At 39.7% G+C, this 16,925-nt stretch overlaps 2 protein-coding genes across 9 annotated transcripts in view; one reads left to right on the top strand and one right to left on the bottom strand.

The window, feature by feature from the left end:
• The first annotated feature begins 1,796 nt into the window (after positions 1 to 1,796).
• On the top strand, positions 1,797 to 4,616 carry INSM2 (INSM transcriptional repressor 2). Its single transcript, XM_055294422.2, has one exon. The coding sequence runs from the start codon at positions 1,858 to 1,860 to the stop codon at positions 3,556 to 3,558; it is 1,701 nt and encodes a 566-aa protein (XP_055150397.1). The 5' UTR covers positions 1,797 to 1,857; the 3' UTR covers positions 3,559 to 4,616.
• A 1,285-nt stretch (positions 4,617 to 5,901) lies between these two features.
• The window catches only part of RALGAPA1 (Ral GTPase activating protein catalytic subunit alpha 1), a 278,214-nt gene continuing 267,190 nt past the window's right edge, over positions 5,902 to 16,925 (bottom strand). For 3 of the 8 annotated variants that reach the window (XM_063645883.1, XM_063645884.1, XM_055291512.2), the window contains 2 exons: positions 16,532 to 16,656; positions 5,902 to 7,241 (listed from right to left, as the gene is read on the bottom strand). In XM_063645883.1, the coding sequence (XP_063501953.1) occupies positions 7,093 to 7,241; positions 16,532 to 16,656 (274 nt within the window). In that variant the 3' untranslated portion in view covers positions 5,902 to 7,092. Of the gene's footprint in view, positions 7,242 to 9,274; positions 9,340 to 9,561; positions 11,035 to 15,930; positions 15,962 to 16,531; positions 16,657 to 16,925 lie in introns of those variants that run through there. The other 5 variants (XM_055291510.2, XM_055291511.2, XM_055291509.2 and 2 more) reach the window with 4 other exon arrangements.

Here is a 16,925-nt window from a genome sequence, read left to right as displayed (position 1 = left end):
ACAAAATACAATAGAATGAAAAATATGAGAATGCACTGCAAACATTTCAATGTAGGATTTCAAAATTTACATATAGATTAGGACCCACAGTATTATTTTGTGAGACTTTTGTTTCAGTTACATGTGTACATATACTATAGAACATATTTATTATTGTGGGATGTGATTAAGGAAAAAAATAATTTGAAGCCATTGGTGTAGTGGAAAGAGTCTGGGCTTTGGAATTAGCCAGAACAAGTTTGAATCTGAGCTCTGCTTGGCTCCTACCCTTTATCTAACTAAATGGCTCAATTGAAAAAAGAGAGAAATAATATCTCCTTTTTGGTTTGTGTGTGTACATGTTGTGTGTGTGTGTATGAAGATTAGAGATTATTTAAGCAGAATGCCTACAACATAGTCAATGATTAATACATAATTACTTCCAAATCTTTCCCAAAATAATGTTCTCCTTGTAAAAATACTTCATTCACTGAAGAAAGACAATGTGTTTTATTGATGACTACATCTGTGATGCCATCGTGTACTTTTAAAACACCTGTCAGTCTTTTTCTCCAATGTGGTTTAGTAAGGGGACTTGAGCACATACTTCTTTCCCCTTCCTGTTCTCACACTTTATTTACCTATATTATGGATCCTGGCACTTTACATCTGTCACAGGTGGGCTAATTGTTGCCTAGTTCAATTACTACTAAACACTTTCAAACCTCTTCTAGTTCTCAAAATAGTAGTGGGAGCATTGCAGGGTGCCAGATGAAAATCTGTTGAGTTTGCTCTACAGCACACCTTTTGCAAAGTATCACTTCTGGTGCACGGGGAAGCCGCTGTAATGCTGATTCCGCCGGCATTTCTCACTCAATCTACTCCATGCTAAACAGGCCGGTTAGGCATTAGGTCATACTCTGGGTAGTAGAAGTGGAAAGTGTTAACAGAAAAACCACTTTATGCGAGGACAGTGGAAAATGAGATCCTCCTTTTCTCTCCCTAATCCTACTTCCATCGAGGAGGAGCACTTAAGAGCCCAGAGGCCCAGGACCCAGCCGCGCTCGGGCGTCCCGACTCGGAGGCTGGCGGCGGGCAGGCACGCTCTCCCGCGCTGAGAGCCCTTCTGCGGAGATGAACTCTCGAGCGTCGCCGCCGCGCGCGGGCCCGATCGATACTGGCGGGCGGACGTGCTCCCGCCGCCAAGAGCAGCCACAGGGCGCTGCAGTCAGCTGTCTGGCCGCTCGGTCACACTTCTCATCAGCTCAATACCCGCAGAAGACGTGCACCAGTTCCCCCGCGGACACCCACCCCCTAGTCTCCGCCGCACCTTCTGCCCACCGCCCCTTCCGCTCGGCCGTCCGGCGCAGGGCGGAAGCTTTTCAGTCAGACGCCCTCGCGTTTGGGGCAGCCGGGTCCCGGCCCGAGCGGAGGGCGTCGTGAGGTGGCCTTTTCGCCCGGCTCCCCAGTGGGACGCTCCGCGGAGGCGGCCAAGGCGGGGAGTGTCAAGCTCCCTCACACTCTGGACCTTACCTTGTGGCGTCTTCGCACGGGAGGCTTCAAGGGGAGGCGGACCCAGCCGGCTACAGGGGCAGGTTCGCGGCGCTGTGAGGCGGGGCTGGGCGTGCGCCGCCGCCGCCAGATTTGTCTACTCCAGTGAATCGGGACGCGAGAAAGCCCCGCCCCCGGCGCCCGCTCCCACTCCTGATTGGCCGGGCCAGCCCGGGGCGGCCCGGCGGGACCCCGGCCTGCGTCTCAGCTATAAAGACAGCCCCGGCATGACAGCCGCGGTAAAGCTCTTCTAGTTCATCTGCTGGCCGGCTCTCAGTCCCCGTGGCGCCCCCTTTCCTCTTGTCCCCGAGTGCGCTCGACTCCACCATGCCAAGGGGCTTCCTCGTGAAGCGAACTAAACGGACAGGCGGTTCGTACCGAGTTCGCCTTGCGGAGCGTGTCTTCCCTCTGCTGGGGCCCCAGGGGGCGCCGCCCTTCTTGGAGGAGGCTCCCAGCGCCTCCTTGCCCGGTGCGGAGCGGGCGGCGCACCCCACCCGAGAGGAACCAGGAAAGGGGCTGACGGCGGAGGCGGCCCGGGAACTGTCGGGGTCGCCATGTCGGGCGGCTGGGGTGAGCCCGGGGGCGGGCGGGCGGGAAGGCGCGGAGTGGCGGGCGGGTGGCAGAGAAGGTCCCGGGCCCAGCCCCAGCCCCAGCCCCAGTCCAGCGAAGCCTGCAGGCGCAGAGCTGCGTCGGGCGTTCCTGGAGCGCTGCCTCAGCTCGCCAGTCTCCGCCGAGTCCTTCCCCGGGAGCGCCGCCGCCGTGGCCGCTTTCTCCTGCTCCGTGGCGCCAGCAGCCGCACCGACCTCGGGGGAGCAGTTCCTGCTGCCGCTCCGGGCGCCGTTCCCAGAGCCCGCGCTTCAGCCGGACCCTGCGCCCCTCTCGGCCGCCCTGCAAAGTCTGAAGCGGGCGGCCGGAAGCGAGCGCCGCGGCAAGGCACCCACGGGCTGCGCGTCTGGACCCGCAGCCGCGGGAATCAAGAAGCCAAAGGCCATGAGGAAGTTGAGCTTTGCCGATGAGGTGACCACATCCCCTGTCCTGGGCCTGAAGATCAAGGAGGAGGAGCCCGGAGCGCCGTCTCGGGGCTTCGCGGGCAGCCGCACGCCGCTGGGGGAGTTCATCTGCCAGCTGTGCAAGGAGCAGTACGCAGACCCCTTCGCGCTGGCCCAGCACCGCTGCTCCCGCATCGTGCGCGTAGAGTACCGCTGTCCTGAGTGTGACAAGGTGTTCAGCTGTCCTGCGAACCTGGCCTCCCATCGCCGCTGGCATAAGCCGCGTCCTGCGGCTGCAAACGCCGCCACAGTCTCCTCCGCCGACGGGAAGCCGCCTTCTTCGTCGTCTTCGTCCTCCCGGGACTCCGGGGCCATTGCATCTTTTCTGGCAGAGGGAAAGGAGAACAGCCGGATAGAGCGGACTGCGAATCAGCACCCGCAGGCCAGGGACAGCTCCGGGGCGGATCAGCACCCGGACAGCGCCCCGAGGCAGGGCCTCCAGGTGCTGACGCATCCAGAGCCACCGCTGCCTCAGGGCCCCTACACGGAGGGGGTGTTGGGGCGCCGGGTGCCAGTGCCGGGCAGTACCAGTGGTGGCAGGGGATCCGAGATTTTCGTGTGCCCATATTGCCACAAAAAGTTTCGTCGCCAAGCGTATCTGCGCAAGCACCTGAGCACTCACGAGGCGGGCTCGGCCCGTGCGCTAGCGCCGGGCTTTGGCTCCGAACGCGGTGCCCCACTTGCCTTCGCTTGCCCGTTGTGCGGAGCGCACTTCCCTACCGCAGATATTAGGGAGAAGCACCGGCTGTGGCATGCTGTCCGCGAGGAGCTGCTCCTGCCCGCTCTGGCGGGGGCTCCTCCCGAAACGCCGGGCCCTAGCGGGCCATCTGACGGGAGTGTCCAGCAAATTTTCTCGTGCAAGCACTGCCCGTCCACTTTTTTTAGCTCTCCGGGGCTGACCCGGCACATCAATAAGTGCCACCCCTCAGAAAGCCGGCAAGTGCTGCTGCTGCAGATGCCACTGCGGCCTGGCTGCTGAGGGGCGAGAGACCAGGATGATTTCGAGGTTGGCCTTAGAGGAAACAGATCATGGGAATTTCTGTGGGGCTTTCTTCAACTTGCAAGTTTACTTTCATTCCTTCCTATGTTTTAATTTCCTAAAATTCTCCCTGTAGTCAATGTTCCACCAGAGGAGCGGACAGTGAAATGTAATATTCCTCTCTAGAGCAGGTATGTATATGGCACAAACCTTGAGATCAAAGACTGTCAGCTTTAAATCCTTGTCACTTTCCCCACTAAAATAGGATTTTTTCCCCCTTAAAACTCTGGAGACCCTAACGAATCCTATATTATTTGTAATTCCTATGGAAAGTCGCGGTGAATGCGTGCATGTCTCAATGTCCACAAAGGGTTCTGGCTACCCTTTGGTAGTCACCAATGTTTTTTTGTCTTGTCATCACAGGCGCCTATGCAGCTTCTGTCTCAATAGGGTCAGATATTTTGCACTGTATATTCTGTGAATTAAAAGTTATGTGATTCAAGACCTGGCAGAAAATGTAAGAGGATTTTTGCTGCTTTTGGGGTGCATGGGGATCTCCCCTGTAAACTTTCCTTTGCCCAATTATATGTACATGTCCATTCTTAAGTTGGTGTTTGAAGGTGGGGAGGATGCTACTTTACTGGAGTTGAGACACCCCCTAAAATTCTCACCCTCAGCTATTTTGTGGGCAGTATTCAGGAAGAGCTACTTCAAACCTTTCTTTAAATGGCGTTTTGGAAATACAGAAGTCGTTTCCTCAAGTTTGACTGTTTTAATGGGGTTTCACCCAAATTGTTTAATGCTTCTGCTGTAAATCTCATACTGTGTATTCATTATGAAAATATGTACAGCTTAAGGAACTGAATGGCAATTTGCTCAGTATTCAGTATTTTCTTTTCAGCGGCAACTTGTTTTTGATTTTTTTTAAAAAACCATTTCAGTGTACATTCTGTACTAATTCCCTACTAGCCAGAGTTTGGGACACTGGCTGAGCACTGCTTGACAGAAAGCCCGTATTTGTAAGATGCTTACCACCAAATAAATGTACATAGACTGTGCTTTTGTTGTGTTCTGTGTTTGTCTTAAGAATCCTGTTGAACACAGCCTATTTTCAAAGCCACATTTCTTATCTCCCCAATGTCGGTATCCTGTTTTAGAATGTTAGTGACCCATTTGGACAGAATACAAAGACGGAAATATTTTGCAAATGAATGTAATGGTGCAGGAATGCAATGAAAAATTTTCCTTTGAAGTAAGGCTGCAAAGACTGAGCTGCAAAAGGCAAGGAATATGCACTAGTCTTTGAATCAAAAAAGACATCCCCCCAAGAAATGTCAACCGAAAATATATTTTAAATATATATATATATTTTTCAAGCTAGTGAACAGTGTTACCTGAAGATGAAAAAAGTATTTTAATGGTCCTAATTAATTTCACTATTTCAGGTTTGTAATTTTACTCCATATTGTTATATATCATCAATCCATTAGATTTTTTAGAGCACTTAGAAACATGTATGCAGTTACTCTGATTTTCCTTTTTGTAATTCTTCACCTTGGCTGTAGGAAATTGTCTACATTGTTCAATCTTCCCAAGGATCCTATCCATTTGTTTATCTTCTACGTCAGCTTACATAGGACTTTTAGTTTTCATTTATAAGAAAATGAAATTGGGTGCACAGAAGTTCTGAAAGGTCGTCTTAGAAACTTGTCAGTACAAAGTTTTATTGCTGAAAGTATATTATAAAACAAAGTAAAATTTAAGAATTAAAAAAAAATGAAGCTGTAATCCCAGCACTTTGGGAGGCCGAGGCGGGCGGATCACGAGGTCAGGAGATCGAGACCATCCTGGCTAACACGGTGAAACCCCGTTTCTACTAAAAAACAAAACAAACAAACAAAAAAAACCCAAAAATTAGCCGGGCGTGGTGGCACACGCCTATAGTCCCAGCTACTCAGGAGGCTGAGGTAGGAGAACTGCTTGAACCCGGGAGGCGGAGGTTGCAGTGAGCCGAGATTGCACCAGCCTGGGTGACAGCGAGACTCCGTCTCAAAAAACAAAACAAAACAAAAACATGAAGCTGAGATAAACTAACAATCTAACCAACTGCATTGGGTGAATTTCTGGCCAGCCTTTATGAAGACAGAAAATTTCCTGTGTTTTTAACGACTGTGGTAGGATCTGTGAGATATAAGTTGGAATCTATCTTGAAAAGGGAATTCAAGTTTATTTTCGATGATTAGCTAAGATAATCTAGGTTCATGCTTTAAATCTTCTCACTACTCATATAGCCCTGCTTATTGAAAATATATGAAACATAGAAGACAAATCAACACTCATGGATAGGAAGTGATAAGAATATTTTTATTGTATTATTAAATACCATGTCATTTTTTTCCCCCACTGTTACAAATTATAGATACTACATGAATGATGATACATAATTTATATTTTACGGTTTGCCAGTATGATGTATTTACACATGCAGTTAGTACCAATGTCATGCTACATTTCCTCAGGAGATGCCCATTCAAAACAAAATGTGAGCAGCTTATCTACTGTAAGAAAATACTTCTAGAGGGTGGAATGTATACCAACCTGCACCTGTAAGTTCAGTATTAACAATATTAGATTTAACTTAGACTCCTGGGTTATGTTCCTTTTTCTTTTTTAAATAATACTCATAATTTGAACAACATATTTATATCAGAAAATTTTCCTTCTTTTCTTCCCTATCTTCCTTTTGGTGCTTAAAAAAGAACATAGAAACACCAGGATCTAGCAGCCAATAATAAAAGGCCACAATCTGAAAATAAATGGCATTTAACAGTGATACCACTTGAAATGCAAAACATTAGAAAAATACTTGGAAGCTAAACATAAACCAAAGTTCAGCACAGTGATTTTTCTAGTTATTGGATATAATATGGCATCACCTACACAGCCAAGAAATGAGACATTGCTTTGGGAAGAAGGGTTAATACTAAAATGATTTCAGTTGGAATTTGAGATGCTAAAGACCATTTATTTTGAATGTTTTATTGTCATAACAAATAATCTGTACACATTCTGTGTATTAACAGGTACATCTTTTGCTGTAACTTTACAAATGCTTAAATGTAAAATTTTACATTTGTAAAAAATTATATATTTATTGAACCATAAAGTTGCAATGGGGCACAATAAATAATGAGACTAATTGTCCAATTGTATTTTGGCTCAAAGTTAACCATGAAATTAAAGATAAAACTACTTAGACATAATTATCTAGGAAGGTAAAGGGTGTAGAATAAAACTCCCCCCGTCCTCAAAATATGGCAGCTTGGACTATGGGAAAAAAAATGAAACAATAAATAACCTAAATCTTTAATATTAAGCTACAAATTATTTAAAATTATTTAAATCCAGTGTTTTCTCAAATAAATGTACAGGAAGAAACATGCATGTTATGGCAGACATGAAGGCCTGAAAGGGTTTAACCCTATGTTCGTGCTAAGGTGGCTACTGCTGATCACTGCTGGGCTGCTTGTCTCCTTACGATTTATTGGCTGAGCCAGAGGAACGACGCAGCTTCATGGACATGCGGCTTTTGCTAGTTCGAGGAGACATTGGAGAGGCCAGGTCAGCCCCATCTACCTGCGTTGTTGTGGGAGTTTCACTGGGTAGAATCTCTGGGTAGGAGCCTGTAGGAAACAGCAAGAGCATTACTACAGTTATCCAGCCTCTCACCCCCTGAGAAATAATCTTTCTGCTACTAATCTGCAGCAAGGATCCCATCCCTTAATAAGATCTTTTGAGGGAAAAAGCAAGCCCCAAACTTGTTACAATAGCCTACTAATGTATTTAAAACCCAGCAATCTGGTGGCTCATGTCATTATATTAGCAAGAAAGCGCCAATCATCATTCCCAGGGCTAGAACCCTGGAAAAAGCAGTGGGAAGCAAAATCTTTGAGCCAGAAAGAACAGGGATCCAAAGCACCATCAGCATGCAGGGAAGGGGTCAAGAAGCAGGTGAGAAGGACCAATTCCTATCTCTAGGATTCAGGGTACAACCAAGAAAAGAGCCTTCACTACTCAAACTTGAAAAACAGCACCAAACAGTTACAAACAGTTTTGGAACCACGGGTTTCAAAAAGGAAGTCAGTTTCACTAGATGCCCTTATAAACAAAACAAAACAAAAAAAGGAAGTCAGCACTATGAGATCATATACATGCTAGGTATTTAAATATGGCTTTAAGAAGGAGCAAGATAAATTTGTGGATGAGGGGAGGACAAGAATTCTCATCTGAATGTCAGTTAAAAAAAGGCAAACTGACTGCCCCAAAATGTCTTAATTTAAAAGACATAAACAATGCTTTTGTTTTCAATAACTTAAACTTTTGCAGGTATCTTATTCAATCATAAGCAAGCAGGTAACCAGTAGAATTAGTAGATATACAATTTTAGAAGTAAAACAAAATCAAATAGGAAAGTTCTTTGTGTCATTTATAAAGTAGTTTTTAATCTCTGTACTTTATTTCTATAAATTATCATTCTCTAATATGCAGCAATACTACAGAACCTTGCACATTGTAGGCTCTCAAATATTTCCTAAACAAAATGAGTAATTAATTAAAATCACATTAAAAATAAAAGTCCTTCAAAAAAAATCTGAAAACAATAACAGCAAGAAATTCTGGACATTTTAAGGCATTTTAATCCAGATTTTCTGGGTCTTAAGTACATGAACATTTTCTTTATGTGTTTTACAAACAAAAACACCACACAGGTTGCAGGTTTAACTGTATACATACATGTCCTTACTTTACAGGGAGACTTTTGGCATATTTGTTAGCCAATGTAGCACCTCATTGATACTTCAAACTAGGAAATAATTATGCTAGCACTTTCATATATATGAAATGTTTGTGCTTAAACTGAAGTTACTGAATGTTTATAAAGAAAAACAAAAAGTTCAATAAGGGGTGAAGATCCTATTGAGATGTCTTAAGCAATTAAGAATATGTCTTTGCAGAACACTTCAATTTTTTTTTTTTTTTTTAGATGGAGTCTCACTCTGTCGCCAGGCTAGAGTGCAGTGGCACGATCTTCGCTCACTGCAATCTCCGCCTCCCAGGTTCAAGCGATTCCCCTGCCTCAGCCTCTTGAGTAGCTGGGACCACAGGTGCACACCACCACGCCCGGCTAATTTTTTTGTATTTTAGTAGAGATGGGGTTTCACCATGTTGGCCAGGATGGTCTCAATCTCCTGACCTCGTGATCCACCCGCATGGGCCTCCCAAAGTGCTGGGATTGCAGGCGTGAGCCACTGCACCCAGCCTTCAAAATGTTTTTAAGACCAAATGTTAGAGTTATACTTAAGAAAAAATATATGTTTCCAAGGAAAAATATTCTGTCACTCATAATCCAGGTCAATTGCCCTTCTTCTCAAAGTAACTTTTCCAGCATTATTTTCTAATTGAAATAAGACTGGCCTTCAAAATACAAGGAGAAGGAAACTTATTTCTGTTCACCTTTACTCTTCCTGAAGATCTGAATTGGTTCATAGCAGACCCATACTGGAAAATTTATGGGAGAATATGAATCCATGGCCCCCTTTAGGGAAGCACTGCAGATGGATGGCAGAAGGAAAGTGAAGAGCAGTAGTAGCTCATGCTTTTCTGGTAATGCATATCATTCCCGGCCATCATGAGAGGCCCTCCCATTGCTGTTTACCTTGAGATGGCCAATGTTTTCTAGCGGAGGTTTTGGGAGGAAGAGAACTATCACTGCATTTCTTTCTTTGTTGTGAATGAAGAAATGGAGTAGCAAGCAGAAGTGAGAAAGCAAAAGAGAAGATAGATAACAGATATGAGAGACACAGTGCAGAATTTTATAGGTGTTAACTGAGGAGCAGAGAGAGAGGAATCAAGGTTTTTCTTATGAAATATAATTGGGCATGCAATGAGTTAGGGTGATGGTTCACAATGAAAATGCTTTGTAAATTCAAATGTTATACTTACCAACTAACAAAACAAGTTCAAATAGGAAAAAAGAAAAGAAGAAAAAAGGTCTATGAGAGATTCTGTAAATATCTACCTTTTAAAGTGTTCACTGTACTGGTGGCATGTTATCCTAATCACTCAGACATAAAATCTCTAGAGCTGCATTGTCCAATATGGTAGCCACAGCCACATGAAGTCAAAATTTACTGAATTAAAATGAATTAAATAAAAATTCAGTTCCTCAGTACACTAGCCACATTTCAAGTGTTCAACAGCCACATGTAGTTAGCGGCTTCCACATCAGACAGTGCAGATATAGAACATTTCCATCACCATAGAAGGAAGGCTTTATCAGAGAGCACTGCTCTACATTATGACAAACTCAAAGAATATTTACCTCAAAAATAATTCTTCCATGTCTTCCTCACTGCCTTTAAAGTGAATTCTCCCTTCACTCAACTGAGTCAAATAAGGATTTTTAGCGTGTGTGGTGTATAGTTATCAGTACTTCCTAACAATTTAGCAAATTACATTTGTGGTATATATTCAACATTCCCAAACTCTATAAATAATTTACAATAGAAAGACCTCAATTTTAGATGTAAAAAATGTAGTAACAACCTACATTTCATTTCACATCCTAGTCTACCTATTGATTTATACTACTTCAGTCATAAAGAATGCTGATTTATTTCTATTATTAATATATCCTCAAGGATGAGGTTTTAAAAGTACACATGAGCTCCTATGTTTGTGCATACCGTATCTGTTACTAACATTCTTACAGTGCTCACACAGACTGTGTAATCTGATGGGATAAATTGATTCATATATTGCACATTGATTACAATAAACTATTATTACAATTAACATAATGAATATGACTTTTGGGATCTATAGGGATTATAAGAGGGAGCTCAAAAGATCGTTTTTTATTGTGGTTTCGTTTGTACTGTTTGGTGACAGGTATGACTGGTTTAAAGCTGCTAATTATTGGGCAGATATAGCCCGATAAAATATTATATCTTTAAAAGCAATTTCAATTAATACTGAACTCCAGCGATGATGTGATTTGTTAGAAAGAACATGGGCATAGGTTAGACAGTCCTAGATTAAATGCCGACTCTGTCACTTTACCAGCTGTTTGATCTTGGGCAAACTGACTTGAGACATTTTTGTATTCGTAAAATGGAGATAATACTTGCAATTTTGTCAAGTCGTCCCAGGGATTAAGATTACATATGCAAAGATATTGGCACATAGTAGGAGCACAGTAGGTATAGCTACATAATAATGCTATTAAACAGAGAAAAATAAAAGCTGATACATTTTGAATCAGAACAGATGAGGATTAGAAACAAAGGGATAGAAATGAGGAAAACTTTTGAAGAAAATGACCACCTATACAAAATATTATTGTTCAAATGTGAAAAGCACAACATACCATTAAATTTAGTTTGAAGGAAATTTATCCTCTCTTTGTTGATAGTCCTATAAAATATAACCTTATATTAAAGGTTAAAGGCTACCCAAATAACCTTGCTTTTAATATTTTTAAAGGAGTTAAGTTACTAAGATTAGCATGGATGGCACTGAATATCATAAAGGAAAAACAATTTATTTTTTATTTTTATTTATTTATTTTGAGAGGTAGTCTCACTCTGTTACCCAGGCTGGAGTGCAGTGGCGTGATTTCAGCTCACTGCAGCCTCTGCCTCCTGGGTTCAAGTGATTCTCCTGCCTCAGCCTCCTGAGTAGCTGGGATTATAGGCGTGTGCCATCATGCCCAGCTAATTTTTGTGTTTTTAGTAGAGAAGGGTTTTGCCATGTTGGCCAGGCTGGTCTTGAACTCTTGGCCTCAAGTGATCTTCCTGCCTCAGCCTCCCAAAGTGTTGGGATTACAGGCGTGAGCCACCATGCCTGGCCAGGAAATAACATAACTTAAAATAGTAGAGAAATAAAGGCAAACGTGGTTTCAATTTTAAGATACATTCAAGAACTACCAGTATTTTAGATTTAGAACAAATCAGGCCAAGCTTGTCATATTTTACCTCCTCCTTACAAATGAAAAAATTGGAAGAACTGATTAACTTGCATTTGTACGGATAACAACTGGCAGAACTAGGATTTAAATCCAGATTAGTTTGATTCCAAAGCTCATACTTCTCCCCTGGCAACCTTAAAGATATATGGGGGAAAAAAAGATTTTTCAATGGGTGGGAAAGTAAAACCCTTAAAATAAAAATATTTAACAATTTATAATTTGTAAATATGACAGGTTATTGGGCAATATCTCTCTATCAACAGTAGGAAGGGGATGAAAATATTTAGACTAAATGGGTAACTGTAATAGTTAAGATCATGCCCTCTTAAGTCAGATCAGTCTAGGTTGAAATACTAGCTTGACAAAGTACCAGGTGACTCTGGGTAAGCATTTTTTTCTCTTATTTCATAGAACTGCAATGAAGATTAAATGAGAGAATGTATGTACAGTACCAAGCACAGTGTCTGGCACTCAGTAATAGCACAATTATTACTTTATTATTTTCATTACAAAAATTTCACATCTGAATGAATGTTCTATGTGGAAACTGAACCAGCAGTTATCACAAAATGTTAATGGGTCTTATTTAAGATTATTACTTGCCTCTTGGTCAACAACATATAAGCCAAATTTCCAAGTTCAAAGTATCAAACACAACATATCTGACTGCCTATAATTTCAGGCTAATCTAATGATAAATTAATATGAGTAGGAATCTGTTTTTAAAAACATTAACTAGCCAGGCATGGTGACTCACATCTGTAACCCCAGCAATTTGGGAGGCTGAGGTGGGTGGATCACCTGAGGTCAGGAGTTTGAGACCAGCCTGGCCAACGTGGTAAAATCCCGTCTTTACCAAAAATACAAAAATCAGCCAGGAGTGGTGGCATGTGCCTGTAATCCCAGCTACTTGAGAGGCTGAGGCAGGAGAATTGCTTGAACCCGGGAGGCGGAGGTTGCAGTGAGCCAAGATTGCGCCACTGCACTCCAGCCTCTATCTCAAAAAGACAAAAAAAAAAACCAAACCATTAAATAAATAAATGTATAGCCTATGCTATATATTGCAGGCAACTAATTCTTCTGTTGGCACTTACTAATATTTAAGATATTTATAAAATAACTATCTTCTAAGGAGCTAAAATATTTTATTTCAGATCATTTCAAAGCCTGAGTAGTTTAAATAACTTTTAAAGAAGGACATTGAGCTAAAAAAGGTTATCTAAAGCAATGGCTAAATTTTGATGATCCATCCCACTCAAAGATTCAAAGAAATAGATCTGACCATCATAAATCCCATCCTATCTGCATATGGGAATATAGATTTTGCAAATTAACAGCACAACTGAGGTTAGAAGGCAGACTAGATACTACTCTAGGTTTTCATAGTCACTCTAGATTATCTCTGAATTTGGTGTCATAAAAATTATATTTGAATTTTATTAATTTTATAATATTCCTTTAAATAGGAACCCCTATATTCTCCAAAAGTAATTATAAGAAGTGTTATGTATGTATAGATATATGTTTGTGTATGTATATATATGTATATATGAATACAGAAAGACAGGAACACCTATCAACACTTTAATTGTTAAATAACTAAAATCTCTAACTTAAAGACATAATACTCCAAAAAATTATGAGTATATTTTTAATGTTGAAATTGAGAAAGTTAAACCAATTAATATTTACTATACACTTTTAGCAAAACAGGATCCTGTTTCTTGTTGTCATTCTAGAATTTCTCTTATTACAAAATAAAAAAAGATAATGTTGAAAAGACAATATAACATTGGGAGAAACATGTACATATGAACAAACAGTGTAATCTGGCCAAGAAGAACAGTAATTTCATTTTAAAGTTTATAATTAAAGGAGAGGTATTTGTAAATATGAAAAAACTTTCAGAAGTCACTAAAAACTTTTGATATTTTCCACACACATGCCTGACAAAGATAAAGGGATTTTTTCCTGTAATTTTTTAAAAATAAAAAACAAGAAAAATCTAATAATATTTTAACGTAGTTATGAAAGATCAACAAAGTGTGACATCACGATATTTCCCTCAATGACCTTAGGGATAAAAATAATTTCCCTTAAGTATCAGTCTACTGCTACAGACAGTACATTTTGAGAAAATACAGTTATGAAATTTATGGATCAACTATGATGCACCAAAATCTTTCATATCTATTTTAATAATACTGAGAGTAATACGGAAAAATGTTTTCTTGGATTTAAATGTCACCACAGTTGATATGCACGTTACCGCTAACCAGAAAGTGGGCTTTAGATAGTCTTGAACCAAATTAAGAAATCTGAAAAAAATATTATTTTTCTATACTATTCCACTGAATATAATTATGTTATAGGGTTGGTTAGACAGAATATAATCACCATTCTGGCATTTCTTTAAAACTAATTTCAAATGACTATATTAGTATTGATTAGTACTATTTTATATACACAGGGTGTGCACAGGATATCTAAAGTTGATTTTCAATTGCAATTATGAATCCATTTCTTCAATGTGGTGAACACATTTTATACTTCTGCTAGAAAAAAGATTAAAAACTTTACACTATTATGTCATTTTTGCAAACCAGCAGTCAGGTCCAAACTGCTATTATGCAGCTTATTTTATGTCTTCTCTGTCCACTTTGACTTATAACTTTAAAGGGAGCTCTATATGTATGGGATTTATGACAGAAAAATTAAGATTTGAGATAACTGGAAAAAATTATTTTTCAGATTCTATGTTTTTGCTACTCTAAGAATAAATATTTCATTTTTATTTTGTGTTGAACTGAGAACCACTCTGATAAAAATTTATGTCATAACTATTAAAGTATGCAAAAACTTATATAGAAATGTATTCAGTAATACTGGCACAAGTTATTTACAAGCAAAAACACCCTTTTGAAAATTAGAGTGCATATTAAAATTAGAGAATGGTTCTTAAATGCAGTGACAACTCTTAAAAATTAACTGAAAAAAATTTGTAGCACAATATTAGGTTTATGTTCAAATTCACATTTTTACTACTATTTAGACAATCGTGTTATTTTAAACAACTTACACAATAATTTTGTAAGACACATTAAAAATGAAGCCAACAGAACCTTGACTTGGCTGCTGTAGCATGCTTTAATGTCTCAGAAGTGAGATAATACTCACTTCCATAATACCTGGCCAAATGTGCAGGATAACATGCAAAATATGGGGAGAACATTAAGATGACAAATACGAAAGAGTACAGCTGGTAAACAATGACACATGAGAACTGAACAGCCTTTATCAATCTAAGGGGGAAAGTTAGTCCAAGTGTGGTTCTATTATCAATATTTTTCACTTGTGAAATTTATGGCTTGACTATAGGATACACAAGTGTTATTCATATCTCTTTTAATATAATCTGACATTTTATCATTCTCCATTATTAAACAAGAAAATTGCCAGATATACTTAGTTATTTTGCTGTTCATTAATTTAATATTTCTTTTACCATCTTTTTTAATGCCAAACTGAGTAATTTTGGATAGTGTCAATCCATTACAGTGAATCTTAGACTTTTTATCTCTTTCAAAAGATTCAACCTGGTCTAATACGTTTTTGTCTTTGCTAGGTCTTTTATACTGTCTGAAAGGGATCTAAATTTTTTGTAAAATTATTTTTCTAATGGCAATTTAATGATGACAGGAATGGAAGCTTTAATTTCACTAACTAAATCTCAATTGAGAATTACAGTAACTTTTTCCAAATAAATTAGGCTAGAAAAGAAGTGTTGTGCCTTTTGAATTTATTTAATATAAAGAAAACTTATTTAATATAAAGATAATTTGAAGGTTTACTATGATAAACTTCAAGCATATTATGTTCTCTTTTCCTGCTTCCCTTGAATACCATTACAACAGTCATCTTTGTATTTCAGGTGCCTAGTGAAGTGCAAGGCACACAGAGAGTTATCATTTGATGAGTTAGGATATCCAATAACAATGCAACACATCACAAAATACAAAGACACACTACTTCAGTTCAATAATACTACTTTTTCATGCTGAGAAACAGAAAAAAAAGGTCAATATAGCAAGGTGTAACTAATTTCAACCAAGGGATTCTATTATTAGTTATTTTTATCCCCAAACCATGTTAGTGTTTCATGCAGACCTGGGTTAGTCAGTATAATACTGGAAAAAATTTAGTGACAATTTCTGAAATGTTTAGTATGAACCAGACAGTGTTAAGTTTACTTATTGTTTAAGTTACAAGCTTAGAGCCTGCTAATTTTGAAAAAAGGAAATGGGAGAAGAACAGAGGGTGTTTTGGTTGACACTTTGTCTTACCTTCAGATAAACAGAACTGATATTTAATGATCTAAAGAGGGAAAATAAATGAAACAATCATAAGGAGTGCAAGATATTACAGAATAGGAAGGCCACGAGTCATTTATTTTCTTACTGATTTCTTCAAAATTAATCATAAAATGCAGTACCCTCTTACAATCTTTAATTATTACAACATAAATTACAATATTAAGTACTTCTAAATCTAGACCAGTTATTTTAGCTTTATCTGTAAAATCAGAGACGATGGGGTGATATTCTTGGCCACAAAATTTGATCCTCTAAAGTTCAGAGTGCATGCTTAACTTGTATTTCTTTTGCAGATACTTCAGAAATGATTCCAGAAGATGCAAGAGTCATTGAATATTAGCTCAGATAAAATGTGGTACACGTACTTTTGTGAAGACTGTTGACTTTTAAGGAACTGCATTTAGGTAAAAGAAACCATAAATCAAATTTATAGGCCAAATTCAAATATTAAATCGTGATAAAAATTTCATATTTCAATGATTAGAATTTTTTTCAAGCAAGTTTTTAGAACAAAAGGGTACTGCATTTCAAGTTCCAATAACAAGTAACTAATACTCGCTTTTAATCTTACCGGCATCAGATGGTAAATGGTGGTAGGGAGCTGGAGAAAAAACCTGTGCTGCAAAATCTTCAAATGTTGTTGGTTCTAAGTGGTGCTGGACAATTGTTTGCAGGTATCGTGCTCTCTCCTCATAGCTGATTTCCTTTGGTTAAGGATAAACTTAAGTGCAGCTTATACTGGAAAAAAAATCTTATCAAAAAGGACTGCTATGATTGCTAAGCCATTACTTCTTAATAGAATTATTCACTAATTATTCTTATATATCATTAACAGTATGGCTTTTTAAAGTACAAAAATATAGTTTTTAATGTATGTTTACTCTTCATGATCCCACTATAAATGACAACAGGGAGATATTTATTAGATAATAATTACAATAATACTAAACTGCTGAAATGAAGGA

This window comes from Symphalangus syndactylus, chromosome 9 (genome assembly GCF_028878055.3).
Source record: "Symphalangus syndactylus isolate Jambi chromosome 9, NHGRI_mSymSyn1-v2.1_pri, whole genome shotgun sequence".
NCBI lineage: Eukaryota > Metazoa > Chordata > Mammalia > Primates > Hylobatidae > Symphalangus > Symphalangus syndactylus.
The sequence above is the reverse complement of the archived record's forward strand: the minus strand, read 5'-3'. Positions and strand labels throughout refer to the sequence as shown.

Bases quoted from the DNA above. Each gene is read 5' to 3' on its own strand.
- INSM2 (XM_055294422.2), top strand. From the start codon at position 1,858: ATGCCAAGGGGCTTCCTCGTGAAGCGAACTAAACGGACAGGCGGTTCG.